The sequence below is a fragment of the Aspergillus clavatus genome, genomic scaffold, assembly GCF_000002715.2.
Source record: "Aspergillus clavatus NRRL 1 1099423829750 genomic scaffold, whole genome shotgun sequence".
NCBI classification, from domain to species: Eukaryota; Fungi; Ascomycota; class Eurotiomycetes; order Eurotiales; family Aspergillaceae; genus Aspergillus; species Aspergillus clavatus.
Window position 1 is genome coordinate 388,442 of NW_001517110.1, and position 18,746 is coordinate 407,187.

The window sequence follows — 18,746 nt, forward strand, 5'->3', positions numbered from 1 at the left end:
GATTGGGGTTCAAGGGCCATCGCCAGGTACTAGACTGCTTACAAGCCAAGCGAAAACGTACTGTGTCGGAAGAGGGCTGGCTCCTGCCTCTGACAGCCACATATCGGCAAATATTGAGTCTCCGTCTTCTGTACTCCGTCATATGACAACTGGACTGCGAGCATCGCATTAGAATGCCGAAGGAAAAGCAAACAAATACACCCAGATGAAGCTGGCTGTACCCCGCAAAGAATCGAAATGCAGATTCAGATCTATCTGTAGCAGCATAATAGCTCCGAAGGACTCGCCCACTACAAAAGAACCTAGAACGCCTAGATATGCGAGGTCATTTCAAGAAAAAAAAAAAAAAAAAAAAAAAAACACACACAAGAGAAAGGGGTCCATTCAAAGATAGATGAAATTGAGTTCGATGGTGTCCAATCATGGAGACCACGTTGTCCTCCTTGCGGCGACAGCTGCTGGAGTGTCACTATGTGCAGTTTTATGACTTCATACTAAGCATGCATGGCATGACAGCTCAAAGTGGCATCTCGGAACTGAACCGTAACCCGCTGCCTCGTCCAGAAATGCCTGAGCCATTGTTATTATTGATTCCAGGACTGGTTGGACGGCTATTGGCGGCATTCCATTTCGGGCTGCGCGGTTGCGTACTTGTCGACCGGGTAGAAGGTCGATTCTTGCGAAGGTCCCGCACCTCATCCTCCTTCCTGCGTAACAGATCCTCGCGAGATGCGAGTAGGGCTTCCAACTCCTTTACCCGGGAAAGATGCCGCGCTTCGTCGTGCTTAAGATTGATTTCCCTGAGCCGGCTAGCGTCACCGACAACTTTGCGCCTCAGTGACTCATTCTCTTCCTTGAGTTGACGGAGCTCATTTCCGGACTGAGCAGCCACGTTGGAAGCGGTCTGATACTGCTCACGAGTATATTCCGCTTGCTTGGCTTCGTATTCTGCCTTGCGCTCTAATGAAGCATTGTCTTTCGTTAGGCGACGAATTTCCTCCTGCGCAGCCTCCACGTCTGCTGTGCTCCCTCCTCCAGCCTTCAAGGCCTCCCGTGCTTTCTCAAGTTCGTGTCTCAACTGAGTACGCTCATCCTTCAACTTCCCGATTTCTTCTTTCTGTTTCTCGAGACGCTGCTCAGATGAAACTTTGCCTTCGGCCAAACGATCACGCTCTTGCCGCAATTTATGGAGTTCTGTCGTGCGAGCCTCATAGCGATGTTGTAGCATCGAGAGAGCACCCTCCCGTTCTTGCAGACGAGATTGCGTATCGGCTAGGGTCTTCCGGAGCATCTCGAGTTCGTTTGCATGAGATGTTCTCAATTGCATGAGATGAGTTTCTAGTGCATGCAAATCATTGTCCAGTGTTTGGCTCGGGAACATAGTGGATTCCTTGGAAGTATCTGTAAACTGACTGGTATCCTGAGAAATATGCATTCGTTGCCGTTTAGAAGCTTGTTCAGCACCATCTTCCACCTAATACATAAAAGGGTTAGAAATTCATTTTCAGAGTTGCGCCGGAAAGCGAAGACTCACGAATAAGCGTTTCTGGATTTGAGGATCCGATGAGGATGTAGCCCCAGACTGGGTCAAGAGTATTCTCATCCCCGCCTCAAGTTCATCGGAACTAACCAGATTCAAGGGCTCAATAGAAGGCAAGGTCCAATGGGCATTGAGATTGTCAGACAAAAGGCAGGATATAATCTCCTCCGAGTCCTCTTGCACGCCCAAGGCATTATCTTGGAGATCACCCACTACATTACGGAGACGCACAGTGTATTGTATAATTGAGCGAAGTCGTTCGGGTTCTGGGGAACTGGCAAAACACAACTCAACGTGCTCGCTGGAGTTGGAGACCAGCAGCCGAACCACGGGAAGTAGATTCCCGTGCCGTGCATAGGTTGTCCGCATGTGTTCAACTGAAGGACATTTAGCGTTGAAAGATCTGTCAAGTGCAATAATCGCAGCCGGGACTTTGTAGGTCTCCATGATACCATCATCAAGTGTGGACTGGATTCCAAAACTCAACGACCCTTTGGCCATGGAAACTTCCAGATTTGTTCCGGCTCCCATCTCCTGGCGTGCCCTTGTGTAGGAAAGCCCCTTTCCCATAAGAAACCGCTCGACGGTCTTTGAAGTCTTGGCTCCATGTACCATAATCACGAGGTGCATATCATGGTTACCTGCCATGTTCACCAGATAACCCAGGAACAGAAATTTTGCGCTTGAGTATTCAGCCCAGGCAGCCTCCTTTGCCAGATCCGAATCAGAATGCTTGATATGCTCAACAATGTTTAAATCGGGATGCGTCGACACATTGCTCAGTTGCTTCAGTAACCCGTGCATCCTTGATGCTAGGCGTTCGTGCTATCAATATCAACTATTAGAATTGGTTGAGAACTGAGGGGTATGTACTCTCACCTCTGGTCTAGATGGTTCTGCTAGAGATGTTTGCGTGTTGACGTACTCGCCAATATTTTGAGCTTCATCTCTAAGGATCCGTTCGTAGTCATCCTTGACTCTTGAATCCATCGGCAACGGCACAGCGAACTCCGAAGGTCCGAGTTCCACAGACCCCGGAAGTGTTTGCTCCTGATGGCCTACAGTTAACGCACTAGGTTGTATAGTCTCCAATGTAGGTTGCTGAGGAGGGCCCATTTCTGTGGCTTGTAGGTTAGAAGAATGCAACCCCCCTTCAATATGGGAGTTATATGAGCCAGGTTCCCTGTCCACTCTCACGCTAAGGGGGGCTGTTGTTTCGGGGAAGCTTAATGGCACTGGTTCGATGTCTCCGGCTGAAGATGGAGTGGCGCTAGCATCGACATTCAAGGGCGTTTCAGTGTTGGGCTTCGCCCGTAGTTGAGCATATACATTTCGCAGTTTCTCTCTTGGTGTTGAACCCTCAAACTGGCTGTATTTCTCCATAGCCTCCGCCAAGGAAGGGGTCTCCCTGTCGCTTGCTCGGTCTTCCATGATGACCAGGGGAGTCTCGACTGTCGGGATATCTCTTCCTACACTTGCTGATTGGTACTCGGTAGTCTGCTGAGAGCGATGAAGCGAGTGTGTGCTTTCTGGCACTGAGCCTATGCGACAAGCGGTAGGGCTGCCAATGGCAAGAGGGGATTTTCCTGATGTTCACATGTGGTCAGTGTGATTAGAAAAAAAAAAAAAAATTCAAGGGGGACCAACAACCTGCTGACCAAAGGACACTCGATGACAACTGAGATATCAGATTGCAGTAACTAGATCTCTGACTGATCGAAGTCTTTAATGGCTGTAGATCTGAATCCTTTCCGTTCGTGGTGATGAGAGTTCTCTGGCTTTCTGAAATACCTGGTGGGCCAGGCGGTGTCTCTGCAATCTCGTTGATTTGTCGACTTCGATTGCCGGCCAACAATGAGGAGGGGGTTTGAGTGGCTTGAATAGCACTTATTCGAGGGCCCTCGGATCCTGTAGGCGAACTTGGCTCCGTGTTTTCGTCAGGAAGTCGGTATTGGGAGGGTATTGAAGATCGGGAGATATACTGAAACACACCCACCGGGGCGTATGGTGCTGCGGCTGAGCAAGAAGCTTGAGGGTTGGCGTCTTTAGTGATATCAGGTTGAGAAAGGCGCAATTCCTGGGAGGCAAGTGGCGTATGACTGCGTTGCGAAAGCACTTCAGCGGACCTAGCTTGGTCTCCGGGATGACCCGATATTGATTCCTGATGGAGCGGGACAAACAATGGAGAATCAAGACGACCGTCGTGATGCGGCGACTCTGTTTCGTCGATCCCGGCTTCCGGATCGGAACTCGATGAGATTCGGATTTCGAGGCGTGAAAATGATGAGCGCGCAGGTGATGTATCAGTCACTCGACTCCCCCGGTCGCTTCTCCTTTTCTCTTTCTGCTTCTTTTCTTCCCAGACTCCGACCGCAGCCTCGCTAGCGTTCTGTTTGGGTTCCTGCCCACGGACGCCTCGATTAGACAACACTCTCTTACCACCTCCCCTGAAGAAGCTTGGTATGCCCTAGATCGTCTCCGCCAAACTTACCCACGTTGGTGACCAGGGCCCCTCCCAATCAATCAGGTAATGCGTTTTTGTCTCGTCGAGAATGCAATTGATGTACCACTCGTCTTCGCCTAAACTGGATCTGTCGTTTTCGTTTTCGTTCTCGTCGTCACTAGACGAGATCACATAGGTCTCCTTCCACCTTTTCTTTCTGCTGTTCTCTGTTGAATCTGAAGATGCTGGTGAGGCCTTGCGCTTGCGCCACATTATGCGCGTTCAATCAGCATAGCCAGTTTGTAGGAGTCCATGTTTGAAGGAGCAGAGCAAGTATAGATGCAGTAAAATGATTGAACTAAATATAGCAGATGCCTATTGATTCAGTCTAGATTTCATTAGAACAATGAAGAATCACAGACCAGGTAGTAATGGCTTCTGTGGACAAAGCAGAGTGAATTGTTTAAGTATGGTCAACTCGGATGGTCGGACGGTCGATGGGGAGCTACACGGATGATCGCCCGCACGTGATAAATTTGCGCTTATCAGTGCCCAACTCCACCTCTACCTTAGTTTACCAGTTGTATCACTGCTTATCGGTATCATCTTAGTATAGCTTCAATATAGCAGGATCTAATGAGCATTGTTATCATTGCTCATCCTGATCTCGTCAATGCTTGAGCTAAACCATATATCATTTATGTGTACGGCTTATCATGAGTCTTTTAAACAAAAAAAAAACATCTACACTCCATGCTCTTGTGTATCTTTCCAATCCTCGTAATCATATCCAAGCTGTGCGAGAGATGTGATGTTGTGGCAGTCTTCGCCCTTCGCAATGAATTTTCTCCTGATCTCAGGAAACATCTGACGCATCCATCTCTCCTTGCCTCCCCATAAATTACCTTGTTTGCCCTGACCACTGTTGACCAAGCCCTGGCGTGGTTTGGCTTTAGTAGCCCAGTTGTAAAGGAAATTTATATACTCAGCATCCAAAGGAAAATGCATCAGATGAAAGGCTGTACCGTCGCCCTTTTCGGCGAGAGTGAAGTCTTCCCAGGCCTTCATCTCTGCCGTAGATGGGAGAGACAATCGTCCCGACCAAACACGAGAGAAGATTGCCGCTTGGTTTTCAGACAAGGGAAACGGGATGACCCTCTGCGGGAGGACAGGAAACACAAGTGTAGGATTGTAGATGTAGAAAAGATGCTGGTAGGTATTGAGGGTCCTCCGACCATCTCCGATAACTGGCGGATCGAGAGATGACAGAAAAGGAAATGAGTAGAAATAACCGGTGCAAAAGACAATCGCATCGATGTCAGTTTCAATTCTACCATCTGCGAAGCGCACGGCCCTCTTATGACTAGCTGGCGGCAAGAACTCCACGATCTCGGGGAAATAAGTCTTGTCTTCGGTGGCAAGGGAAGCATTTGGTTCTGTGCGCTGAGAAACAAGCAATTGACCCTTGCTCACTGGGCTTATTTGGCCGCCAATGTCAAGTCCAGAGGCTGAGCTCCCCACGACAATGACCTTCTTGTCATGGAAAGGCTCGGGAGAGTCATAGGATTTGGAATGCAAGATGATACCAGGGTAGCTGTCATTCCACTCTGTTATGCCTGGAATATCCGGTAAATATGGGACATTGAAATGTCCACTTGCCACCACCACGGCATCGTAGGACTCAGTCAGCTCAGCGCGGGTGCGCAAGTTCCTGGTCGTCACACTCCAGTTATTGCGAGTTTGACCTTCACTTCTGACGTCCAGAACCTCGGTTTCAAACTGTATGAGGTCTTTGACATCCTTTGCATATTCCTCCAGATACTGCCTCACAGTCGAATATTTGGGTAACACTTGGCATTCAGGAGGAAATGATTTGTCACCGTACGCCATCAAATCTTTTGGAATATTGGTAACCAAAGTGCTATACACTGGAGAGACGAAAGTAGGTTGAAGTGTTTCCTCATTATCACCAGTCGGATGCCATATCGGTCCATCGAGCAGCGCATTCGGGTTCACCTGTGGCACAGGAGTCACCAGGCCAGATTTGACGGCAGCAGGTGTGTAGTTCCAGACTCCACCAACCGATCCTCTCTTCTCAAAGACATCTATCTTTTCGAAGCACTTCTCAGCTAGGATATATCTGGCTTAGTAGTCAGTGAAAGATCTCAGTGTATCACTATATAAACCATAGGCACTTCATACTTCACTGCAGCGAGGCCAGATGGTCCGGCGCCGATTACAGCTATTCGACGAACTGGCAATGAGACTGTCATTCTTGAATAAAGCGAGACGCGAGACTATTTGCAGAGTATCAGGAGATTCGGTGAGCTCAAAGCAAAGAGTACCCCCAATCCAAGAGCCCTGGATGATTGCGAAGGATCAGATGTAGTCGATTGTTATCATGTTGGCGAGATTGCCCCGCTGATGGCGCTGACTGCCGTGATTTGCCATATCAGAACTCGGGTATACTCCGTCATATTGCCAGCACATGGACAATGATCTCTGATCTCTGATCTCTGATCTGGATTCTGTAGTTATTCGATGTTGGGAGATTCTCTTGTAGATTCTGTATCCTTTAGTCGACAAGCATCCTGGTTGGAACGATGTAACTATATTTCAACCGATACATACATTACGTGCCTTGTCTGGACCAAAGAGCTATGGTGTCGTAAAATATACAAAGGAATTACCGAACTTGGTGATGCAACAACTCAAAGCCTTCGATGCTTTAAAGATTCATGATAAACAAACTTAGACATCCATTCGCACCTCAACTCCTGCTATTCGGCGACATTCCAATCCAATCGACACACCATCACACAACATCTCCATTCCAAACGACTCATCCTACAACACAGACGATGCAGTGCCTTTGATCAAGGCAATATTCACTCCGCTCCGCGGCCACAGCGATGAACACCCAAGAACAACTTCCCATCTCTGAGCCCCTGCGTTCAACCACTATTCCAATCGCACAAATCGGCCCGGACGTTGAAGGACTCTCCGATCGCTCTGTTCACGCGGTCGTGACTTTAGTATGGCCGTATTCGTCTTCCAACCGATCTCTCAGCCTGCTGTTAGCTGAACCCGACTTCCGCCTCCGCCGAACCAATGGTCAAGTTAAGGTGGTCTTTCATGGGCATGTGGCAGAAGCTGTAGCAAAGTCTCAGGTTGGAAATGGCGACCATATTTTTGTTGGATTGGCTGGGTCGCGATTCGTGAGCAGCGAAGCACAAGCTCAAACACCGGGAAGGTGTGTGCCCTGGGAGGTACACTTCGGTGATCGCGTGTTACTTGAGGTACCCTGATCGCATCACTATCAATCAGAGAAGCGATATGCTAAATGTAAATATTTAGGTCTGGCGCTCATCGAATCATGTCTCAACCGTGAAGATTGATCCCCCCTCGACCTCAACTGAAAATGCGGAAGTCACAACTGCGCTCCCGGCGACTCCCACTACCAATCGGCTTTCTCGTCATCCCGAATATATACTAGGCACTAGATTGGAGACTTGGAGGTCCCCTGCCTTTGTGGAAAGAACTCGCACGTCTTTTGGTGGCCTCGTGGACTCAGCCTATGATCCGTTTGCAGAGGAAGATGGGTACATCCCTGGGAGAGGAAGAAAACGGCCAAGGTTTAGCTTACGGGGTGCGGACTGGCGAGTGGTCGACGAACCTGCGAGTCCCGGTGATAGAGAAGTGCCGGCTGACTGGACCTGGATGTTCGAAGAGAATGAATCTCATGAATCCGATGCTAAAGCAGAAGACCAGATCGAAGACGCTATAGTTAAACAAGCCACAACTTCAGCTGGTGGCACAGTGTCGGCTGCTTTCACCACTGCGGACATTGCCATGGATGTGGATGATGGGTACTCTGATATTGCTATGAAGAGCCCCGAGCAACCGAATGAGCAAGTAGCTACGCCCAATTTTCAGATTCCCCAGAATCGACCTCTCAGTGTGGCAGGGTTCTTTCACCGACAAAATATCCCCGAATCCGATGCTCACCTTCCAACCGATACGCCACGCCTCTATCCCATCCCTTCTCCCGGGCTGCCGGTTCCATCTCCACTCATCACTACTTCTAACAATGCGCATGGCTACTTTCCACCCGTCACTCCTAGTGCACAGGTGACTTCAGCTGGATCAATTTCTAAGGGATCACCCATTGGTGCTACGGTCACTGAGGACAGAGTGGTTTCCGCTGTGCGGTCTGACATCGCAACGGCGCAAGAAGCTGGTCTGCCGTCCGAACTAGTCATTGAAACAGTAGAATCTTCTTCAGTTTCGCAAGACCTTGCCCTTCAGTGCCAGCCTTTGGACTCTGGAATCGGCGCGGCTACGGCTGATACAACACTGGGCGAAAGTACAGAACTAGCTATACAACAGAGCGAAGTTACTAAAACATCAGCGTCCACTGTCGATGCCACTCCCTCAGATGCAACGAGACTTGCAGAAGTTACAACCGAGGAACTTCAACACATTGGTGCGAAGGCAGAGTTACAAGAGAACTTACGTCAACAAAGGAGTGGGATCTGGGCCGAGGACGTTGCTGAAGCCAGCGAAGAAGAGTCGCCCGAAGCAGAGATTGTTGAAGTTAGCAGAGTGGGTTCCGACGAAGAGGAGGAAGAGGAGGAGGAGGAGGAGGAGGAGGAAGGATCAGCACAAGAATCAGACGAGGATAAGTCAGGGATATCAGGGGTGTCAGAGGTGTCAGAGGACGAGAGTGAAGATAGGTCACTCGAGGACGAACACCAACATGGATATCCCTCGCAAATTTCGACAAGTCGTGGATCCCGCCCAAAGCGTCTGAGAGAACATGCTGAATCAGACATCGAAGAGCTTGCAGACGAGACAAGAGAGGAAATCAAAGAGGACTACCAATCCAACACCGAAAGTGAAGGATATTCGTCCATAGAGAGTCAGCTGGTTGAAGAAAATCAGGAAGGTGTCATTGATGTCCATAAAAAGGCAGATGAGTTTGAAAGTGAAGATGAAGATGAGGATGGGGAGGTGGTGGCGGAGGAGGAAGAAGAAGAAGCAGATGATGAAGATGATGATGGTGATGATGAAGAGGACGAGGAGTCATCTGATCTTCAGGACGAACAAGATGTGTACGAGGATGACTACGACCAGATGGAATCTGATTATGACTCGGAATCAGACGTAGAGTCTTCTGGTGGACCGCAGAAGACCTCCCATCCGGAGGTCATCGTACTGGATAGCGACAGCGAGGACGAACCATCCACCGCTCTTCTAGAGCACGCCCAGCCCAGATTGACTGCAAATGCTACTTCAGCTGAGATTGCAGAGGGGCCATTGTCATCAGCTGAAGATGATGATATTTCGGATAGAATCCCGACTGATTCGGAGGCCGAAGAATGGGCCGAGGATGAGAATGAACCCAGAGAGTATGCTCAGGCAGGAGATGGACGAGAGGGAGCAGAATTTATACATGACAGATCCATCCCAAGCGACCCTGAGGAGGATCAAGCGATGGAGGATGTACCTCAAGAAAATGATACCATGGATGGGGAGCAAGTCGGATTTCAGGATGTCGAGCAGGATGAAGAGCTTGCAGAATCAGTGCACGACCAGCTTCAAAGCGGTTATGAAGCTGAAGAAACGCCTAGTTCTCGCACTGGAGATGAAGCACTGCAAGCAATGGAGCCTTCATCGCGAAGCCCGGAAAGAATTGGTGATTTCCAAGATGGTATTCCCACTGCGCTGTCCACGTCTGCTGGTTTCACTCTTACTCCACAGACCCAGGATGCACCGATTGATCCTGAATCGATTGGAATGGAACACAGCCAAGATGTTGCTCTATCAGACAACCCCGAAGACGAAACAGAGATCCGACAGGCTGGTTTGGACCGTGTAACCGGCAATGGTCCATCGTTTGATGGTGCTGCTTCGCCGCGTTCGGTCGAGAATCTTGCGCATATGACTCCCCACGTCCTAATCACAACACCACCACCCCAACAGCTCGTCACCCCAGATGCCTCACAAGTGATTGCGCTTGACCAGCCCACCTCTCTAGATATTTCGACGGATGAAATTCTACCGACACCCGAACACACCCAGGAGACCCCCCATGATCAGAGCCCAAGGCATGAGACCCATCTTGCTGCTTCAAATCAGACGGCGGTGCATATATCCACACAGTTTGTGGAAAACGATGTGGAGAAGGAATACAACGTCGAAATGAGCTCTACATCAATCGAACAATCGGAGCAGGTCCAAACTCAGGAAGCATTATTGCTCGATGCAGAATATGTGATGTCTTCTGTCGAGACTGAACCCCAACATATCCAGGCATGGAATGTACCTGGAGCAATAAAACGAAGTCTACCAGCTGTCGTTGACCGGCATCATCCCGGTCTACGTAGCAAATACTCCTACTTCGCCCCCCTCGCCACACTTATCGACCATTTCAATGCTCTGACTGACACAATTTCTATCGTGGCGGAAGCATCGCCTACAACTCGAGTAACCTCAGGTAAAAAGGACTTCATGGTCACGCTCCAGCTTACCGATCCATCGATGGCGGGAACGACAATCGTTGCACAGATCTTCCGGCCTTACAAGACAGCTCTCCCTTCTGTAGGAGAGGGCGACGCCATTCTACTCCGCAATTTCCAGGTCAAGAGCTTCAATCACTCGATGATGCTTGTCAGTACAGATACCAGCGCATGGGTTGTATTTAACGGCTCTGATGAACCACAGATCGCCGGTCCTCCAGTCGAATACGGCGACGAGGAGGTCACTCACACTAGTATGCTGCGACAATGGTATTACGAAGATGGCATCGCGTTGGTAGCGGATCATCAGCTGCAAGCTGCCGTTGGAAGATCCAGCAGAGAAGCAACGCCTTTCAGCAGTGCTGCACCTAGCGAGGCAGGAAGCATCGATTCGACTTTGCGCGAGGGACGCGGTGAATCTTCCGTGTCTCAAAGAGGCTTGAGACGTCGCAAATCCCACCGACGGATTACGATTCACGAATTGAGAGATGGGCGGAGGTATACCGAGGTCGGCTCGCCTTCTGATAAGGAAAGCATACACGAGTTACGGGATGGCACTGTTTATGCAAATCTTTGATTCTGTTCCTTACGTAGCGTGACCATGCATATGGAAGGCCTCTGTGGATATACCCTTTGGAACTTTGGCCCTTTCACAACAGTGTATTTGTAATAGGTTAGTGACTGGGGAGGCAAACAATTAACCCTCGATATCAAAGTCTATTGTCTAAGTTGCTATGTGCTTGTACATTAGCGTTTCTGATGCTCGACATCAAGCTAATATCTATGTATTTCACATCTGCACTCGAATGGATAGAGAGCGCAAGGCTAAGACCCATATACAACCGAACTAAGCGATGGCGATCGCTGAATCCTCTACATCTTGGACTTTTGTGATGTGATGTAGTCTCCCGTGATAGCCGCCTGGATGAGCTGGTTTGCAATGGCTGTGGGAGGAGGGAGTCTTAAACCACCCTTATATTCTGGCCCAGCTTGTTCTCCCAACGGACCCGTTCCGATTCGCAGGGCTTCTTCAACCTCATCAACTTCAAACCACTTGGCATCCTCCAGCTCAGGGTCGTGCAGTAAGCTGATCTTCTCATGCTCGGGATCACTGACTTGGGCGATTGCTCCGATCATGAGATTCGCCGGGTACGGCCAAGGTTGAGACGAATGGATAACGACACGCGACAACGTGACACCGGCTTCCTCCCAGACTTCTCTCCGAACCGCATCTTCCACTGACTCTGCAGGTTCAATAAACCCAGCGAGTGTCGAGTAGAGATTAGAGGGGAACCGCTTAGAGCGGCCGAGAAGGATTCGCTTTGCGTCTGCCGAGAGAACAGCAACGATGATGGTCGGATCGGTACGTGGGAAGGAGAGATTCGAAAGTGTGGTGCGCGTGTTACAGCCAGGTCGCTCCTTTCCGGCTTCCACAAGCGCAGCGTCTGTTGGTGGACAGGCGCGTTTCGTTCCCGAGTTCACGGAAAGTGTAGGATGGCCGCAAGTGCCGCAGAACGTGTTGCGGGTGTTCCAGTCGACTAGTGCGCGAGACTGGGCGTATATAGCAGCTAGATGGTAAAGGTCAGCGAGATGGTTTTTTTTCCCTCACGCGTGACAAGAGTGAAGTGTGGGTTCACTTACCTTCATCGGCTGGGAGGCTCATAACCACTCGGGATTGGTAAAAGCTCAAGCCTTGCGCCTCCAGGCTGCTGATAATGTCCTTCGCGTGGGACTGGTGCTCTTGCGATCCCTTGGGTGTAACATCTAAAGCGAAATACGGTGTCCCATTATAAATCTTCCACGCCAGTCCATCCTGCTTCCGTGACTCATCTAAGCCGAGGAAGATGAGCTGTGCGCTTGTCTTTCGAGAATCAAACTCCTTGATCATGTCTTCCTCCGGCCTATCATAGACATCTTCTGGCACCAATTTCCTTACTTCGTTATACTTTGCATAGTACAACTCGGCAGGCGACCTCGTCAGAGGCGCAAGGTCTTTCAGTAATACAAAGCGAGTTGAGGGATGCTTAAGAGCCGCCGAGAGGAAAGGATGCTCAGAGCGTAGAAACGAGAGTCGGTTTAATGGTGAACCTGCGGGTATCAGCAAGGTGCTCAATCGCATAGCCCACCTATCTACTCACTCGAGAAGTAATTAACGGTCTCTTTTCCAAAATGCCGGGATAACATCGAGTCGGCCAGGATATGAGCTGGTGTGGGGACCTGAGGAGTGTTGCTCATGATGCCTGTTCGGGCGAAGGAAAGCCACAATCTGATCGGAGGTTTGATGAAGTATGCACAGCGGAAGCCCAAAGCACTGTCGTTCAATACTTCACTTTCCAAGCAGGAGAAAGAAGAAGTATGAGAGTCAAGAACTACTGATTATTCTATCAACGCCTCCGTTGTTGATAAGCGTGGATTATTCAGCCTTTTTGGCCGAGGATCAACCCGGCGGAGATCCGATGGTAAATTCCTTACAGTATGTATCGGATATTGACACACTTTGAAGTAGTATTGGGCGTAATATCCTTACAAGCGCGGGGCACAACGGAGAGCTCCCCACACACGTGATCTGCGTCATGGTCACTCTCTCCAATTCTTATCACATTTGTACAGCCTCAGATACGCACAAGCTGGACATGAATAGGGCAATCAGCTGGAATTGATATCTATTCAACTCCAATCTGCAACTTCAGAAGGTATCATTTTTTCTCCACTTGTCTAATGAACTTTGATTCGTTCTTTTCCAAACGCAAAGCTTGCTGCATGGAGTCTCGTGCAGGTGTCCCTGGAAACATTATCTGGGCTTAAAGGCTAATATGTAAACACATTAGGTGCTTGCCCTGGGGGATTTTGAAGCTGATTCAGGCATTGTGTTCTGTACACCAACCCACAATGGGTCATCTCGTCACCCTTGCTACATGGTACGCAACCGTCTTGTCCCATTTTTCTGTTCTGGTACTCTCCCATGAGGCAGGTTGAAGCTGATTCCTCTCTTAAAAGCTCCCTTAATCAATGGGCTCTTGATTTTGAAGGAAATGCCGAACGTATCATTGAGAGTATCCGCCTGGCCAAAGCGGCTGGCGCTACTCTACGTGTTGGTCCAGAACTCGAGATCACCGGTACATATGACTCTCAACTGCGCCTGTTTGCTGGCAGATTACTGAATTCTTTTAGGATATGGAGTTCTCGATGGATTCTTAGAGGGCGATACCTTCCTGCACTCGTGGGAAATGTTGGCTCGTATCATTGATCACCCCGATTGTCAGAACATTGTGGTAGATATCGGCATGCCAGTTCGCCATAGAAACGTACGATACAACTGCCGGTAAGTTTCTATCTACTCATAAAAATGTGTATACTAATCAGATGTGGAGTGTGATTTTCTACAACCGAAAGATTATCCTGATCCGCCCGAAAATGTGGCTTGCTAATGGTCTGCATCTACTGCTCGAACCCTCACGATGTACAAGGCCGCTTGCTGACCGAACTGCTGGAAATCAGACGGCAATTACCGAGAGCTGAGACACTTCACTCCGTGGCAACGGCCTCGTGAAGTTGAGGACTACTATTTGGAACAAATCGTGGGCAAGATCACTGGACAATACAAGGTGCCTTTTGGTGATGCGGTGATCAGCACGAGAGATACGTGCTTGGGCCTCGAGACTTGCGAGGAGCTGTTTACTCCTAATGGGTATGTGCTTTATACTTACAATGGACTCTTCGTGTTGCTAACCCTTTTTCGTTCTAGCCCTCATATTCCTTATGGCCTTGCTGGTAATTGACTCTTGACGTGCCATTGTTGGTTGATTGTATGCTTACAAACACTCCAGGTGTTGAGATTTTCTCAAACTCATCAGGTAGCCACCATGAGCTGAAGAAGCTGAACACTCGTATCAACCTCATCACCCAAGCCACCAAACTGGTGAGTGACAATAGCCTGCCCGCAATTCCAACTCCTGCGTTAATACATTCAACATAGAGCGGAGGTATCTACTTGTATGCCAACCAGCAAGGTTGCGACGGTGACAGGCTCTATTATGATGGTTGTGCGATGATAGTCGTCAATGGCAACATTGTGGCTCAAGGTTCCCAATTCTCCTTGAATGACGTGGAGGTTGTCACAGCCACGGTAGATATAGAAGAGGTCCGCCTATTCGCTGCGTCCCTCATTCATGTTCCAAGCGGCTAACTATAGGTAGATTCGGACGTATCGCGCCAGCTCTAGCCGGAACATGCAAGCCAGTGTACAGCCTCCGTATATCCGCCTTGATTTAGATGTGAGGCTCTCCCGCCTAGACGATGACTCAGAGCCCAGCCTTGCCCCGTCCGAGTCACTTCAACCAAAATACCATGTCCCAGAGGAAGAAATCGCGCTCGGCCCGGCTTGTTGGCTTTGGGACTATCTGAGGAGAAGTGGTGCTGCCGGTTACTTCCTTCCCCTCAGTGGAGGCATCGACAGTTGCGCTACAGCTATCATTGTGCACTCGATGTGCAGAGAAGTTGTGAAGGCCGTCTCTGAAGGAAATGAGCAAGTCATCAAAGATGTCCGTAGGCTGTGCGCAGAGCCTGAGGGATCCACCTGGCTGCCCAGCACAAGCCAGGAAGTTTGCAAGTATGGCCCATCCTTCTCGAAACCTGGCCTTAAGTGCTCTGCTTTGGTCATTGCAAGATACTAATTCTGATTTATTAGCCGTATTTTTCATACCAGCTACATGGGCACTCAAAATTCCAGCCAGGAGACAAGAGATAGGGCTAAGGGACTATCCAGAGATATTGGATCTTATCATATCGATTTCAACTTTGACACTGTTGTTTCGGCCATCACAAACCTTTTCACCATGGTCACTAGCTTCCAACCTCGTTTCAAGGTTCATAGTGGCTCCCATGCAGAGAATGCAGCATTGCAAAATGTTCAAGCTCGTCTGAGGATGGTCCTGTCGTATTTGTTTGCTTCGCTACTTCCGACTGTTCGCCAACGCCCGGGTGGTGGTGGACTGCTTGTGCTGGCATCTTCCAACGTGGATGGTAAGAGATATTCTTCTTTTCTCTCTAAGAACATTTTGCTGATGGTCCTTCAGAATGGTACGTAAGATAGTGCAGGGCAGTATAGAGTACATGTTTGTTTTGGGTTTATCTACGTACTGACTGACATTGCTCTCGAATAGTCTACGAGGCTACTTCACCAAATATGATGCGAGTAGTGCAGATGTGAGTATCATTCATCCCTTTCCTGCTCAGTTCTGTGAGCGAATGGCACTAAGAGTTCTTGAATAGTTGAATCCAATTGGATCCATCAGCAAGGTCGACCTCAAGAAATTCATTGCCTGGGCGCGGGATTCCTTCGAGATCCCGATTCTGCAAGAATTCCTCACAGCCACCCCAACAGCCGAGCTTGAGCCCATCACAGCTACATATGTGCAGTCCGATGAGGCCGACATGGGCGTGACATACGCCGAACTTGGCCAATTCGGATACCTGCGCAAGGTTTCCAAGCTGGGGCCCTGGTCCATGTACGAGAAGCTGCTCCACCTGTGGGGCAACGAGTACAGTCCTCGCGAGATCTACCAGAAGACCCGCCACTTCTTCTATTACTATGCCATCAGCCGGCACAAGATGACTACCTTGACGCCCAGCTACCATGCGGAGCAATACTCGCCTGATGATAACCGGCATGATCTGCGCCAGTTCTTGTGTAAGTGAATCCGAACTGTCTTGGTGCGACGGACGTTGCTGATAACTGTTGCTCTAGATCCTCCGTTCACATGGGCATATAAGAAGATGGAAGAGAGTGTCAAGTACTGGGAGTCTAGGGGATGGACCGCTGGCAAAGCACAGAAGAAGAGTGTCAAAGCGGATTAGACAGAATTCTCTATTTCCATGGTAATGTTTGCTGTGTTTTTCGGCATGATACATACATAAAGAAAACTCGGGATCAGAGTGTGGATGTATATATGCGAAAACAAATGAATCATATCCGTTGTGACAATCTGGATCCTATCAACACATTACAGTAACTCCCTCCACAAAATGACCAAAAGGAAAAAAGGGTCAAATGTAAATTGTTAGTGGGACGCCATGTCAATCATAGCTTCCGTACCATCCATAAAATGCAGCGCTCAACGCCACAAAAGGACAAATGATGGTCAAGAGATAATAAAGTCCTCAGTTCCTTCAACCTCTCCTACTGATTTTTTCGTAGAAAGGTCGAAGGATAAAGAGATAACAAGAATGTAGACATAGAAAGGAATCCCCAAGCAACGCTAATTCCAAGCATGACACAGAGGACCAGTAAGTCCAAGGAAGAAAAAGCACATCCAACATATGCAAATGAACGTTCAGTCTCTCCAGAACCAGCCATTCCTCTTCGGATGATTATTCTCAAGCGACTCCTGGCCAGCAGAGAAGTCATGAGAATTTTGAGGCGAGTTAACGACTTCGACAGACTCGTTTGTTTCTTCCCGGCCATCGGCAAAACGCTTGGTCTTCACCGTCTTGGTCTGGATTGAACCGTCCGAGAGCCGGACGCGTTCGGTCGTCGTCCTGGTGGAGATCACATAAGGCTGTGGCTCTGTAGTCGAGGTTGTCGAACTTGTCTCGGCAGTGGTCGATGAGTTTGGTGATGACTGGGATTTTATCTCAGTAACCGAGCTCTTGTTACCCCCTGACACGAGATCGATCCATGAGTCCGTGTCATCGCCTCTATTCTGATTTTCGAACAAATCGATGTCGTTCTTCAATCTACGCCGTTCCTCTAATAAAGAGCGCAGGAGGGGACTCTCGTATACACCTTTGTAGAACTCGCGCTCACGCGCTTCAATATCCCGAAGAAAGCGGTCGTACATCTCCAACTCGGTTGGGGGTTGGGTGCCAGACGCGCTATCCTTCCAGCTGGTTTCACCTTTTGCTTGCGGTTCCGCACGCCTCTCCTCAAGCTCGTGTTGATTCTTCTGCGCATGTTCCGTGCTGTCAAGTGTGATACCGGACCAACCCTGGCCGTCTGATCCAGAGACATACTTCCAACGGTCTCCAAGACTGCCCCGTTGCACTAGGCCCCGTAGCCATTCGGTTCCCGATTCTTTCTTGGTCACTGCGGTAGTAGGCTCGCGATCCAGCATCGGTTTGCCGTTTTCAAGTCGGAGAAGATCCTCAAAAGCCTCACGCCAATGTGGCTCTGCGGGATCGCGTTCAGAAGAAGGGTTCAAGGAGGAAACGAGAGAAGAAAACACCCCTCTATCTCGGTGGGCTCGGTAGGATGCCTGGCGTTCCAGATGGAGAGGCGAGTAAGGGCTGAATATCAAGTATGCCAGAGGCCAAGTCGCATGGTCGTCATTCATCATATTCGTAAAGAAAGGTCGGTTGAACGGATGAAAGAACCGCGACGAAAAATGATCATCGAACCAGAACCGATCAAAGAAAGAGTCAAAGAAGGAATCGAAGCCGAAGAAATCGCTAGGTTCATTGGCCCGTCTACGTTGGTTGGAGGGCCAAGTATTGTCAGAACGCGGCCATCGCGACCTGGAGGATTTGCCTTCGGGGTTCTGGTTTTCTGTGTCCCCAGAGGCACCATTCTCTGAACCGGAAGGGTATCCCCCGTCCGTGCCATCTTCATTCTGTATTTGGCGATAGTTTGGCTCCTTGTAACCGCGCTCTTCGGCGAAAATGGCCCAATGGCCCGAATGAGGAGGAGAAACTGAGGAGGGAAGGCCCATCACGGCCTGCAGCATGGACGAGATTTGTTCATCGGCATAGCGCCGGAACGCAACGAAGGGATTGTGTTCGTGGAAGCTATCCGTGGACGCAGCAAGGTTCTTGTTCTGGTTTGGATCGCCTTCCTCGCCTGCCATCATGGGATACAGTCAGATGAATCGCAGTATGATTCTGGATCGGTTGGTATATTTGCGAGTGTTGTACGAGCCAAATTGATTAAGAAACTATCCTAGCAGTTGATGCTCGACAGTGAACTATGTGAGGATTAGTAGTCGGAAATCTGGATTGCCTGAAGCTGTTGGGGATATCGCCCCACTCGGCCGCCAATCGTAATCACCACGTGACTCGGGTGCAAACACAGCAAATTTTCTGGGTTGTTCTTCAACCTTCGAGTTTCGATAACAGAATCAGGTGGAAAAAGAAAAGCGCAGAGACGGAATTTAATTGACTTAAAGAGATCAGGGTTTAATGATTCTACATTGTTAACGTATGAAAAGTTCTCCCTGCAGTTGACCCACTCCGCTTGCAGACTCGTGAG

General features: G+C 49.4%; 6 protein-coding genes across 6 annotated transcripts, besides 7 other annotated features; 2 read left to right on the forward strand and 4 right to left on the reverse strand.

The window, feature by feature from the left end:
* Nucleotides 1–332: 332 nt before the first annotated feature.
* Nucleotides 333–360: a microsatellite.
* Nucleotides 336–359: a microsatellite.
* Nucleotides 361–517: 157 nt separating the features above from the next.
* ACLA_001780 (uncharacterized protein) lies at nucleotides 518–4,256 on the reverse strand (the record flags this gene model as incomplete). Its single annotated transcript, XM_001276192.1, has 5 exons — nucleotides 518–1,474; nucleotides 1,535–2,365; nucleotides 2,420–3,101; nucleotides 3,199–3,941; nucleotides 4,032–4,256. The coding sequence occupies 5 exons, from the start codon at nucleotides 4,254–4,256 to the stop codon at nucleotides 518–520; spliced, it is 3,438 nt and encodes a 1,145-aa protein (XP_001276193.1).
* A 471-nt stretch (nucleotides 4,257–4,727) lies between these two features.
* Nucleotides 4,728–6,256, reverse strand: ACLA_001790 (putative flavin dependent monooxygenase; the record flags this gene model as incomplete). The annotated part of the gene is made up of 2 exons (XM_001276193.1): nucleotides 4,728–6,123; nucleotides 6,186–6,256. The coding sequence occupies 2 exons, from the start codon at nucleotides 6,254–6,256 to the stop codon at nucleotides 4,728–4,730; spliced, it is 1,467 nt and encodes a 488-aa protein (XP_001276194.1).
* A 223-nt stretch (nucleotides 6,257–6,479) lies between these two features.
* Nucleotides 6,480–6,505: a microsatellite.
* Nucleotides 6,506–6,895: 390 nt separating this feature from the next.
* On the forward strand, nucleotides 6,896–11,081 carry ACLA_001800 (uncharacterized protein; the record flags this gene model as incomplete). Its single annotated transcript, XM_001276194.1, has 2 exons — nucleotides 6,896–7,236; nucleotides 7,487–11,081. 2 exons carry the CDS (start codon nucleotides 6,896–6,898, stop codon nucleotides 11,079–11,081), a joined length of 3,936 nt encoding a protein of 1,311 aa, XP_001276195.1.
* Nucleotides 8,601–8,638: a microsatellite.
* Nucleotides 8,601–8,639: a microsatellite.
* Nucleotides 8,604–8,637: a microsatellite.
* Nucleotides 9,027–9,055: a microsatellite.
* A 296-nt stretch (nucleotides 11,082–11,377) lies between the features above and the next one.
* ACLA_001810 (NAD(+) diphosphatase) lies at nucleotides 11,378–12,739 on the reverse strand (the record flags this gene model as incomplete). Its single annotated transcript, XM_001276195.1, has 3 exons — nucleotides 11,378–12,072; nucleotides 12,146–12,592; nucleotides 12,643–12,739. The coding sequence occupies 3 exons, from the start codon at nucleotides 12,737–12,739 to the stop codon at nucleotides 11,378–11,380; spliced, it is 1,239 nt and encodes a 412-aa protein (XP_001276196.1).
* Nucleotides 12,740–13,393: 654 nt separating this feature from the next.
* On the forward strand, nucleotides 13,394–16,360 carry ACLA_001820 (glutamine-dependent NAD(+) synthetase; the record flags this gene model as incomplete). Its single annotated transcript, XM_001276196.1, has 13 exons — nucleotides 13,394–13,422; nucleotides 13,502–13,620; nucleotides 13,676–13,826; nucleotides 13,876–13,934; nucleotides 14,003–14,192; nucleotides 14,250–14,275; nucleotides 14,332–14,423; nucleotides 14,481–14,645; nucleotides 14,701–15,113; nucleotides 15,192–15,526; nucleotides 15,675–15,709; nucleotides 15,776–16,193; nucleotides 16,251–16,360. The coding sequence occupies 13 exons, from the start codon at nucleotides 13,394–13,396 to the stop codon at nucleotides 16,358–16,360; spliced, it is 2,142 nt and encodes a 713-aa protein (XP_001276197.1).
* A 476-nt stretch (nucleotides 16,361–16,836) lies between these two features.
* On the reverse strand, nucleotides 16,837–18,345 carry ACLA_001830 (uncharacterized protein; the record flags this gene model as incomplete). Its single annotated transcript, XM_001276197.1, has 1 exon — nucleotides 16,837–18,345. One exon carries the CDS (start codon nucleotides 18,343–18,345, stop codon nucleotides 16,837–16,839), a length of 1,509 nt encoding a protein of 502 aa, XP_001276198.1.
* Between the last annotated feature and the right edge of the window lie 401 nt (nucleotides 18,346–18,746).